This window comes from Pterocles gutturalis, unplaced genomic scaffold, assembly GCF_000699245.1.
Source record: "Pterocles gutturalis isolate BGI_N339 unplaced genomic scaffold, ASM69924v1 scaffold6981, whole genome shotgun sequence".
Lineage (NCBI taxonomy): Eukaryota > Metazoa > Chordata > Aves > Pterocliformes > Pteroclidae > Pterocles > Pterocles gutturalis.
This window is the reverse complement of record NW_010097736.1, coordinates 126,437-139,398: the sequence shown is the minus strand read 5'-3', so window position 1 is coordinate 139,398 and position 12,962 is coordinate 126,437. Positions and strand designations below refer to the sequence as shown.

Here is a 12,962-nt window from a genome sequence, read left to right as displayed (position 1 = left end):
CCTTGTAAATACATTAATTTCCTAGCATTAGGAATGTGTTTACAATCACTGTATGAGATGGCAACTCATTATTATACTGCAAAGCTGATTCAAACTATTATACCTATCCTGAATTTCTACTGACATCACTGACTGTTGCAGAATTCTGTATCTCTTAGGAGTCATTTCACTAAACAGAGAGAAAAGTGCAAATCTTTCTGGAAGTGAGGTCAATGAGCACCAATTGCAAAACTTGAAACTCACGACAATTTGCTTCATCAGAGAAATCAAGGCAGTCTGCATTTCCATCACATCTGAAGCGCTCTGGAACACAGTGTCCACTGTCACACTGGAAATAACCTGGGTGGCAGGTCCTCAGCTCTGAAAAGATTCAGAAGTAGCTGTTGAAATGTCTTGTTCAAATCCAGATAAAGTGTTTACTTTTTGAAAACACCCTAAAAAAGACTGCAAAATCCCAGACCACTAAAACTGTGGTATCCTCTACTTTTGGTGGAATGATTAAAGTGATGTGGTCAACATTACTCCATTAAAGATGCTTCCCATAAAAGATCATTTTGCAGAATAATTTTTCCCATTAGAAACAAAAGTGTGAACATGTAAGAAGTAGCATCCAGACAATACACACCACAGTCACGTTCATCTGAATTGTCTTCACAGTCATCATCGTGATCACAGATCCACCGTGAAGGAATGCAACGCAAATTGTCACAGCGGTATTCACTTTCTGTGCATTCACGAGGACCTTAATTTAAAATGAATGTACAATTACGAAAAGTTCCCAGGATGTAGATTTAAACACCCACACCTGTCTCATTAAACCAGAAAAAAGTAATACGGGCAGATAATGTAGTATAGTCCTTAAAACTAAATGATGTTAAAATAGCATTCCCCCCAATAGTCTTTAACTACGTTAAATGTTCTGTGTCCCTCTTGACATAGACAAAAGGAAATTAATTGTGGATTTTGTTTCATCATGGAATTATACAGGATTTTTTATTCCAAATCAGAAAAAAAAAAATCCACTGTCATTGTTTAAGGAACTATGTAATATTACATTTGCACACAGGGCAGAATTCAAATGTCACTTCTTAGTGGAAAACATGAATTTACGTTATTGCGATGATTGGATTTATCAGTGTTTTAGTATCCAAAATGCTTCCTTGTGACATCACTGCGGTATTTCAGCAAAGACGAGGCAGGCTATAGAGTAAAACAATGGACTGGTTGCAGTTGAGAGCTGTCTGCCCCATTCTCATAAGAAATAGAAGGATAGTTAAGTCAAAAGCTGGACTATATCATGACAGCCAAAAAAAGAACTCACTGCAGTTGTGCTCATCAGAGTTATCTCCACAGTCATTATCTCCATCACACTTCCATCGTAGTGGGATACATCGATGATTGTCACAACGGAAATCTCCAAAAGGACTGCAAGTCATCTCCTCTGCAGTGTAGACAGTTTGCCAATGAAACAGCACACATTAGCATAGTCTTTGGATAAGATGGAACACACAGAAGGTAATGGAAGCAGACAGAGATGTTCATGCCACAAACTGGGCCACGTAATACAGAACTGATTAAGAAACAGCTGAAGGAACTATGTAGAACCGGGATGGAAACACAAAGAGATAAACTTAGTACTGTCAAAGGGGGTACCTTGACCTTTATGGTGTGTTACACTTTCAAGACTTTTCTGGTTCTGATACAGTGATCCGGTGTCCTCTAAGCTTTGTAAGTGTATGAGAAGTTTCAACACAAATGTGAGGGTCTGGGAAAGCATCATTGTACTTCTTATATTGATGGTTCCACCAGCACAGGAGGTAAGTTAAGCAAATGTAGAAAACACTGACAGTTATAATTGTCTAAAATTGTTCAGCTCAAGTGAAAGTATTTCCTGTTTAATTTGATGACGTATTGGGCAAAATAATAAAATTCTGATTTTCAGAGCTCAAATGTGAAGTGCTGCACATAGAATCATTCCTGAAGACAAATAACTACCAGGGTAATTAATTGATATAAAAAAAAAATATGCCCAGGTACATTATTACTAAAGACTTTCCTGAAAATCAAGGTGTTTGCAAATTGGGCAAATATTTTTCAAAGCTATATTGAAATGACTTCTTCTCTAAACATACCACAGCCTTGTTCATCACTGTTGTCTCTGCAGTCATCATTCCCATTGCACACTGCCCACAATGGTATGCAACGGTAGTTGGTTCTACAGCTGAATTCCGTGTGATCGTCACACCGATAGGCAGGGCCCACTGAAAGAGGCAGTTGTCAAAGTTAGTTGTTACTTAGCCATTAAACTGTGCTCCTTGCTATTCTGCCTTTCAAAATCAGATATGATTTATAGTCAACTATTTCTACTAAAAAAAAAGCTATCTACTAACTTCAGAAAGCGTTAAATTTATCTGATTTTACTCTCTTTTCTAATCTGTGCTGCTTGTATTCTGCATATGCTACAAACCCACAACAGGTTCAAACGACATCCAGCACGTTTTTTCCCTGACGTATTTAGAGCTGGTAACGGTGGTAATAGAAGCCCCAAACCTGGAACCCAGAGAATGCAGCTTGTCCTCAGATGGAAAACTTGGTCACAAGTTCTTCCAGGTGGTCAGTGACTCAAAGAGAGATGCTGGAGCACACAGGAAAATCCTGCTGTTAAACATAGGCTAGACCGTGCTCTGCGTTTGTTCTCCTTGTAAGTTTTTGTTTCCAAATCGTACCTATCACGATGGGAAACTTTACCTTCGAGAAATTAAACTTTGTGTTTGTAAAAATTATGACATGTGTCATGCTCCAAAGTGGAACAAGGTAAGAATTGGTGAACTGGCATTCACTGTTTTCATATAGGCAATGGATCAGCAGATATCCTTTTTATAAAGTCTTGTTAGGGTCCAAGCAAAGGATGCTGCTGGCATCAAGCAAGTCAGAGTGAGATGCTGCCAGTTCATGATAATCTGGCCAGCATAAATAAACTTTCTCCCCTTCAAGAACAAGAAAGTTGTAAGTTATCACATAGCCTCTATGTTTTCTAATACTCTTTACTACATAATTGCAATTAGGTTGCAGAAAATATTCCTTTCCAACAAATTTTCAACCTCAGGAAATTAAGTAATGCAGTTTGCTCTGCTTTTGGTGCACTATAATGTAGGCAGCTTACTACACCCGTGTGCTTACTGCATTCGTGGAATGGTTCATCAGAGTTATCACCACAATCATCATCCACATCACACTTCCAGGATTGTGGGATGCAGCGGCCATTGTCACACTTAAATTGACCTGGTGGACAGGTTCTACTGGCACAGTGAGTACTCTCTTCATCCGAGCTGTCACCACAGTCATCCTCTCTATCACACTGCCAGGCTTCTGGGATACACCGTTTATTGGCACACTGCCACTGATGAGTTTCACACTGGTGGTTAGCTGAAAGAATACAAATTGGCTGTTAGGAAACTGAAACTTACAGGAATGGTCTGCTGCTGTTATGTCAGTTGAGTACTTACCACGTCTACACCAAAAATTAAAAAGAAAGCCAGTAAAAATTTAAAATGTTACATTTACTTGCCCAGTTAAGGTACAGATTTCTAATGTCACGCAGCACATTTCCCACACACATCATCGGACAGGCTGAAGGCTCTACACTAAGCTCACTAAGGCCCTACATTTTTCTAGGAGTGAGACAGACACTATATTCTCCTAAAGCAGAGGGGAGCAAACCCAGCATTCAAACATGATTGAGGCAGGGGCTCCCAGTCACTTTGCAGAGGAGCTAAGTGATGTTGTGGCTCTGGCCATGCTACCAACTTAGAGGTATATTGCGTGGCGAGCCTGCTCCTCTGAATATGAATGAACATGTCAGAAAACTTAGCAGAAGACCATGCTAATATCAGCTTCACAGCCTATAAATGTACAGGCTCTATTCCCAAAGGGCAAAGCACTGGACACTGATGTTATCAATGTTGGCCTATTGGGAGAGCTCTGAAGGACTATGAAAACAGGAGTCATCACTGATTTCTGCTTCCAGACTTTGTATGCCTCACTGGGTACCACCCTCCTCCTTTTTACATATGCTGCCAAACTGTTCAAGAAGAAACATTATATTATAATATCCATACATTTTCTAGACTAAAGGATTCTACTCCCACGCACGAGATGATGAGCAGAACAAATTACATAGACCTAAACTGACTTTTATTGTACCCAGAATGTTAAAACCAGCGACACATTATGCAGCTGCCATATTTCTACTTATTTAATATTCCCCTGTGCCACACTTAAGAGTTTAGCTATTTGAAATTCAAGTAAAATTGACATTTAATTTAATTCTGTCATTGTTAGAAACACTTTGCTAATGGAAGGCAATGAAACTATCAATTATACAACCACATTGCTTTCCCCACCACCACTTCCCTTTTATATTACTAAGCTTGCAACTGCCAGAACTACGTTATTTACAAAAAGAGAAGTAAGGATGTGTTTTTTTAAATGAGACATAAGTATGTGGAATAAGACAAGTTTTTAAGGAAATAACATTATTCCTCAAGCATAATTAGGCTACATTTCTAAAATACTGCCATCACAAACAGCCTTCCAAAACAAATCTTCCTACACACACTGGATTTTGTGTAATGCAGACGGTGAAATAATTTTGTCCCATCACGTAAAGCTCTAGAATACAGGGATAATTAGCATACCTAATAGATTGACCTGGACATTAGGAAGCCTTAGATTCCTCATACTCACCATAGTTTTACTCGGAACATAACAAAGAGGGTCCTGCTTCTAGCATTTTATACCTTAGATTGTAATTTACACCAGTGCAAATCTGTTTCAAAGGTACTGAAAATGTTTATGTTTTGATACAGTACATTTTTGCTCTCCTTTGCCCTGCTTTTGCACTGATGTGAATAGCCCTAGCAGGTGTAAGACTAGAAAAGACTGCATCTATCTCACCTTTTCACCAGTAAAAAAGGAATAATGATTATGAAATTTATATACAGTTTACACATTTTGTATCAGCAAAATGCTTAAATCTATTAGTTGTAACATACCACAAAGTACAGGATCTTCATCTGATCTGTCATGGCAATCTGGCTGAGTATTGCACAAGAAATGTGGGCTTGTGCAGTTGCCATCATTACACTGGAACTGACCAACAGGACAGTATCGGTGTGGACAGGTAGAGGGCTCGTCAGAGCCATCTCGACAGTCCCTCTGTCCATCGCACTTCCACCAGATAGGAATACACCTACAAAGGGAAAACAGTGTTTTCTTTGTTGAGGATATGCCTCTACAGCATACAGCCATCCTTTTACAATACAAAATACAGTCTATTCTCAGTGTTTTTTCTTGAAACTTCCAAGACATCTTGAATTTCATGTCTTCCATTTCATATGTCAAATGCTAATAAAATATGCCAGAATACTGTCACCAGAAACAGGTGATATTGGTGGGCCTCTAGAAGGAAGTTAATAAGGATTTAATTTTTATGTATATTTGTGGTAACCACCTCTCATGGTTTTTAAATCAATCTTCAATTGGATTTTTAATGAAGTAACATTTTAATAATTCACCTGAACTTTAGTACAAGTATTTCACTAGGGATTATCATTGTAACACTGCTTCAAAAGGCCATCCAATAAACACACCTGCCTGACAGGCTCCGGAGTGGCACAATATCAAGCACAGTAGTTCTTGTATCACCATTCCTCTCCCTCCACTGCTGTTGCCTCAGAAAAAGGGTTAGAAATGTGCTCCCACATCAGCTAAATGGCTTTCCTGGGCCACTGACAAGACAGCATGTATTTGGCAGAGATACATTGTAAAAGATGTACAAAAAAATAAGAGTAGGTTCCAGGTTTGTGAATTCAAATGGAAACGGTTTCTGGAGGTACATGCTTCTAACAAGCCAAACTTTGCTACATTAGCAACGTCATGTAACAGGAAGAAAAGAAAAAAAAATACTACACTTAAACAATAAATCTAGAAGTGTTTTTCCAAAATGGAAGCCTGTCTCGTCCTGGCTTTGTCTTTGCAAGAACACCACAAACTCACAGTGAGAGCAGAAGGAATCCCTAATTTCATGCCCCTTTGGAGAGACAAAACTGTAAAAGATATCCTTAAAAAGACATTGAAAAACAGATGATGTGTAGTGGACTTACCTCTCAGTGTCTGCGCAGAGAAACTGGGTGCTAGAGCACATTGGAAGGCAGTGGGCTGTATTGCCGAACTGTACTATCATGAAGTTATCGGGACATTCACAGGAATAACCCTGACCACCAGCTTTTATTAGACAAAGATGGGAACAACCACCATTGTTGGTGCCACAAGGATTATTAACTGTTAAAAAAGAAGAATAAATATTACCATACTTTGCAAATCCCAGGACACAAAGGTCTCAATCTACAAAAGACTCCTCTAATACTGTATTGAAAGCTTAAACGTAATAAGTTGAAAAACAAAACCTTGATAAGCAGGCACTTAGTGAGATAAATAGATATGACTTCATAATACAGGAAACGTATGCTATTAAGCCATGACGTTTTAGAAACTAATTTGAAATTATGCATTTCCAGCCATTGCTATTCAAAGAAAAGGCAATTAATAAATGTAAAGTAGACACCTATATTTACTCTGCGCAGTTTATTCCCCTCAGCAAAGACAAAAGCTGAGTGCACTCAGGACCCTTTACAATTAGTCCCTGGATAACAGCTGACCCTCTAAATGCAAATTTGTTTTCTCACCAAATGGCTGTCTGTATGGATGGTAAACATGGATGTCAAATGGCCTGTGTGTGGTGTTCACAAGAACAGTCCTGTCTGATCCATCATATTTATTTCCCTTTTCAACTGTTCTTGTGTTCCAGTCAGTCCAATATATCGTGTCTTCAAAAATTGTTATTGCAAATGGATGAGGTAAAGTCCCATCATATACTGTGTGACGATGATGTCCACCCAGGTCAGAGTACCTACACAAATAAAAATATGCACAAAACATTCAGATAAATACTAAAACATCTTCACATCTTTATTATGTCTGCTTACATATTAGTGCCTTACAGCAAGTTATTTTTTTGTCACACAGGAGACTAGCTTGCCTGGATCATTCAGATTGCTAATAAAGGAACACTTAAGATAATAATAGGCCTCTTATATTTCTAAATTTTACATGTCTTTCTGATTTAGAGCCTCCAGTGATGAGATATCTTTAATAAGATTTTCTATTTTTACTACCACCTTGCTACAGGGGGAGATTATGAAATACAAGAGAGAAAGGGGGACAGAGAAACATACACATAATTAATATACATTTTTAAAAATACATTTGTAACACTGCAGCATAGAAAAGGCTTCCAGAAGAACAAATGTAAAAAAGAATAGAAGTAAATATAAATATAAATGTATATGTAAATACGAATACAAATATAAATACTAACATAAATACAAAGGATTGTTTTTAAAGTATTTCAGTGTCTTGACAAGAATTAGAATGCTAGTTACTCATTTTTACTGATATTGAAGTAAAAATTTGCTAACATTACAAGCAATTAATTGATTTTTCTTGATTAACCAAAAAACCCATATGCTAACAGGAAATTCCATGTTGTACTTATGGTCAAATGTTCAGAAATCTTCTAATGATTTGTATACTATTTTATTACCACATAACTAGTTTAGTTACAGCTCAACTCTTACCTATAGGCAGAAACAAGAGAATCAGAAAAAATAGCAATTTTATACTCAATTTTGCTAGATAAGTTGCGTATTCGAGTATAGACTGTGAATCTTTTTATTACAATTTTTGGACCATTTCCATGTGTGGGACATAAGATGCAAAAATAGGAACTAGGTTATTGTGTCATCTAGTGATTCATATCACCTTCTACTCTAGACTTTCTGACTCTGGTTTCCTACAGAGTCAGTGGGTAGAAGTACATATGATGCTTACAGCATCTATAAATGCTACCACTGGAATATGACATGAGCAATTATTTGGTTGTTTTATTCTTTTCTGTGTACGTACTCAATGTAATTTAGATGGGCATCTGCCCAGTAGAGCTTGTCATTGGTGTAATCTATGGTGAGTCCATTGGGCCACTCTAATTTTGTAGATATAATCACCATCTTCTCCTTGCCATCCATGCCTGCTCGTCCAATATAGGCTCGATCTGCCCAGTCTGTCCAGTAAATCTGTCTGTTCAAATAAATAATTTTAGTTAGGATTGTAGTAAAAATATGCTAAAGTGAATATTAGAAGCCACACCTCAAATATAGTATTTCTACAACAGAACTAAAGCAGAGATTGAGAAAAATAAGAAAAAGTTTAATATATTTGCTATTTTAAGTGCTACAGCAGACAACTCAGTGATCACAACTGTCTTCAAAGAACGCAACTGGCAGCCACACCGTCTATCAAAACACACACGCTTCTATCAATCTCTTCGGCTTTGCAATCAAAACTTCCTTGTCCACATGGAACCAAATTCCACTTTCAATGATATTGGACAGCCCTGCATATACACCTACAAAGGTAAGCTACTATTTTCCTAAGCTTCAATGAAGATCTAACATCATGCAAATCTAAGTGCAGGCAGCCAGAATTTTATTTCAGATTTTCAGAGACAGTGCAAGACTATTTGCAAAAGAAAGGAAAAGCATGTTTGAAATGTCATACCCATATTTTGGATGAACAACAATTGCTCTGGGGTACTGAAAGCAGAAAGTGTTGTTGGCATCCACACACCGATCCACCAGTTTTTTCCGGAATCTTCCATCAAGTTCAGAGACATAGAGACAATCTTTGTATGCATCCACCCAGTACAATTTTCTGAAATGTTTTAGAGTTAATTTATTTACTCTTATTAAATTTTTTTTGGTTTATTTTACTTCACAGCATCTTAAATGTCACAGTTTTTTTCCTCCTAGAAGCAATATATCTACTGTAAAGGAAGAATACACATACTGTACTGACATCTCTTCTACACCACTACTCCTCTGCCCTTTTCAGTACTGATGTTCCTGTATGCACAGTCATTGGTGCCAAATTCAAACTTGCCGTTGCCCAGTTGAATAATAATATGCCATTTGGCTATAAATTCTTAAACTCCCTTTCTCTTCCCTTCCTCTCCTAACAACAATGGTCAGCGAAGAGGAGCAGGAAAACAGACATGCAGTGCAATGGATTGTGACCAGGGCTCTAAAGTATTGGAGAGAATCACCATCTGTTCCATGCTGTCACCTCTCCTCTCATCAAACAGGTAGAACAGTTGCCAGGTTCTCCTTTGAAAATTCCTAAACAGCTTAATGGCATAATTTAAACTTCACCTAGAATTTTCTAACACTTCAATTACTTTGCCTAGGAATTATACACCGATGTAATCAAAGAAATCATGCAAGTCAAAGCAATGATTTTAAAATGCCTGCAAAAAAAAAAAAGTAATTAGAACCACAGCAGGCTACTTAGAAATTTTCTGCACAGCTAGTCAGCTCCAGTATCCAGAGGGCCATTCCAGAAATAGCCTGACAATCTCCCTCTATACCACCTATATAACGCAAAATGCTTTCAAATTACCTCACCCTTAAACTGCCCTCCTTACAGCAAATTATGTGGATCATGTTGTTTGAGTATCAGTTAAAGATGCATTTTTCAAGAGCAAATGAAACATGCTCTTCACATTGGTACAGGAGCTAAATTTCATTAATGTTTATTATTACTTACCTCATTGGGCTCTAGTTACTTGTTGTATATATTGTTTATGCATATAGTGAAGCCTGCATCCCAACCCCAATCACTGCTATCAAAGGAATAAAAAGCCTAAGCTCAAATTCCTACCCGATAGCCACATGTAACATCCCACCTGCCTCCTTACCTAGTCTGTTCATTAATGGTTTCCTAGCAAGATTTCCCCAGGGTCATATGAACTGCTTTATTATTGATGAAAGAGCAACTCTGATATAACCTCAGTATACTAGATTTGAGAGCAATTAAAGAGAAGTGTTATACAACGTATTAGATGCTGATAAACAGTTCCAGAGCAGTTGTATAAGATTGCATCCACAACCCAAACCTATTTCAGCACTCATCAAGGACTTCATATGAAGTGGGAGAAAAACTGTAAGATAAACTCCTTCACATATCATTACCTTAGGAGCTCAGAAAGACAGAAAACATATTTTCTTACCTGCCAACCCAGTCAACAGCGATACCTTCCCCGTTGGGCACATCATCGCTTATCACTGTCTCCTTATTTGTTCCATTTAGGAACATACGTTCAATGACCTTCCTCCCCACATCAATCCAGTACAACCTCTTTTCCACCCTGTCAAAGTCCAGTGCCACCACATTTCTCAGTCCTTGCAAAATGAGAGAGTAAGACTGGCCATCTGCTGTGAGATTTCTCAGATAGTAACGGTTGCTAAAAATAAGGTATGGGGAGATATTACTATTTTGTCGGCAACTTTTTCCATCAGGCTCCCGGATATAGCCTGGGGCACACTTACAGATGTAGGAGCCAGCTGTGTTCTCACAAATCTGGCTACATACTGATGGAGTTTCATTGCACTCATCAATATCATCACAAGTCCGTTTATCAGACATAAGTTTGTATCCAGGATGACAAGAACAGTAAAAACTTGTCTGTGTGTCTGTGCAATCATGATCACATCCACTGATCGAGGGGTCACTGCATTCGTTTATACCTGGGGAAGGAAAAGAGTTCTATTCAAGGAACCAGCTAGCAGAGAAAACAGTGCAGTCACTTTCCATTGTACTCTCTCTGTCTCTCTCTCCCTGCTACCCCTTGAAAAAGCTGAATATGAATCTGGGCTTTTGTAATAAAGTAGCAAGGAAAAGAATCTAATCTAATCTAAAATTATGCTAGCACCTTTGAGGTCTCTCACCAAACACACCAAGTGCAAACTACACACTTATGAATGGTATATTTTGGAAATGTAAGGACAATACATAACAATGTACAAACTATACTTACAGCTTATATGATTAGCTAATTTTCATAGTTTGTTAAAACAGTCTATAATAAGTATGATTTAATTAAAACAAAAAATATATATATTTTGTATAATCCTTCTGAGAGACAACTATGGAATAGATATGATTGTAATTAAGCAATTATCTTAAGAGTTCATTTTTTTAAAGTTGCCTACACATTTTAAATTAAATAAGATAGTACGAGTAAATCTACACATACCACATCCTTTTTCATCACTATTATCTAAGCAATCATCCAACCGATTGCAGACTTTAACCATTTCAATGCAGTTTCCATTGTCACATTTAAAATGATGAGGAGAGCAGGTTGCTTCTGGTGTACTACAGAGATGTTCCAGCTCATCAGATTCATCACCACAGTCATTATCCCCATCACAGATGTAGGCCTTGGAAATGCAGCGCCCATTCTGACAAGTAAACTGGTGCTGTTGACATGGTTCATAGACGCATCCCCTTTCATCACTGCTGTCACCACAGTCATTGCGCCTGTCACATCTGAAAAAGCATGAACACTTTTTTCAAATATAAGAAGGCAATCAAGACCTCTAGAGTAGATGGATAGATATCCATCTTTGTATGATTTCCAAAGGTCAGATATTACTGGTTCCAACTTCTTTCAGAAATTAGGGTCATATTGTACAGAGTCTGATGCTGTGAGTCCTGCTTGTATTACCCGTATGCATTACACGCCGAACAGAATCACCCCAGGAGAGGTTACTAGGCACAATAAAAGGGATGGAATGCTAATGGTGACCACTGGGGATATTAACATAGAAAATTCTAAAGCCATTTTAAGTGAAAACTAGTGCACGAATGCAGAGCAGATAAATGGTTTCATTACAATATGCAGATCTACTTAACAAGTAAATAGTGTGAAAAAAGGGTTGAAATAGCTCCTTCACTTTAAATAAATTTAAAGAATTTCTGCAACGCGTCGGGTAGGTACAAACCTGTATGTGTTTCGGATGCACAAGCCATTACTACAAGTAAACTCATTTTCTGTGCAAGATCTTCGTGTGCAGTTCTGGTGTTCATCAAGTGCATCACTGCAGTCAGCATCACCATCACAAATCCACGCCCGAGGAATGCATCTCCTGAGTGGGGGTCGATTGTTGGCACACATGAACTCTGCTGCTGTGCAGTTGCGGTTTGCTGAAAGAAAAGCACGTTCACCGACACACCAAGTTATACTCTGTGTATGTAACACCCTCCCTCATCACACACACACAGCCTGGATATCCAGCCTCGATTCACAACAGAGCCATGCTTTGCTGCGTGTACAGAGACAGATACCACTGCACCCTCTCATATACAAAATTCATACTCATTCCCACTAATTTTCACTGAGCATTGCTCTTCATGGAGGCTGACTGAGAGCCAAAGCGCTTTAGGACTCCTTTGGCAATGCTGGCACATGCAGGACTCCGGATCTTGCTGGATTCTCAGTATAAGTTTTTCACACGCCTGGCCAGATTTGCTGGGAGCCAAACAGGTATTAGGCCTAGGCTCTCTGTCCCCTGCTTTTTTCGAGGCATACTGTGCTCCAGGGAGCAAATAGAGGGAGCACCATTGCAGCCAAAAAGGGCAAGGACTGCAAGTGTATTCAGCTGCTGTTAAAAGAATCAAGGAGCAGGACCAGGCTTGGTGAACCTTCTTCCCTTTGTTCACCCTCTAATTGCTCACTAATTTTTAGAGAAACTATGACAAAACCATGTAGTTATTAATATGCACAAGATGTAGTGCATGACGATCAGGGAGTATCTCCACTGAAGCTGCTATTGCAGCAGTTGTTCATACAAACAACCCAGGTTAATTATACCTCCAATTTGAACTCAACAATTCAAAGAAGAGTAATATCAAAATTAGAACAATATTTTTTTTTACCAGTAAAATATTCAATTTTAATTCAATATAATTAAAATGAAGGTACAGAAGAGTGTGCTTCATGCTTA

The 12,962-nt window shown here is 38.2% G+C and overlaps 1 protein-coding gene across 1 annotated transcript in view; it reads right to left on the bottom strand.

Annotated features, from left to right (window-relative positions):
• The window catches only part of LRP2 (low density lipoprotein receptor-related protein 2), a 120,915-nt gene that overhangs the window by 25,883 nt on the left and 82,070 nt on the right, over window positions 1–12,962 (bottom strand). The window contains exons 48-60 of the mRNA XM_010085835.1: window positions 11,961–12,162; window positions 11,210–11,505; window positions 10,184–10,700; window positions 8,677–8,829; window positions 8,026–8,196; window positions 6,747–6,970; window positions 6,165–6,342; window positions 5,055–5,251; window positions 3,181–3,426; window positions 2,133–2,261; window positions 1,322–1,441; window positions 626–742; window positions 244–360 (exon numbers count right to left, since the gene is read on the bottom strand). Of these exons, the coding sequence (XP_010084137.1) occupies window positions 244–360; window positions 626–742; window positions 1,322–1,441; window positions 2,133–2,261; window positions 3,181–3,426; window positions 5,055–5,251; window positions 6,165–6,342; window positions 6,747–6,970; window positions 8,026–8,196; window positions 8,677–8,829; window positions 10,184–10,700; window positions 11,210–11,505; window positions 11,961–12,162 (2,667 nt within the window). The remainder of the gene's footprint in view (window positions 1–243; window positions 361–625; window positions 743–1,321; window positions 1,442–2,132; window positions 2,262–3,180; window positions 3,427–5,054; window positions 5,252–6,164; window positions 6,343–6,746; window positions 6,971–8,025; window positions 8,197–8,676; window positions 8,830–10,183; window positions 10,701–11,209; window positions 11,506–11,960; window positions 12,163–12,962) is intronic.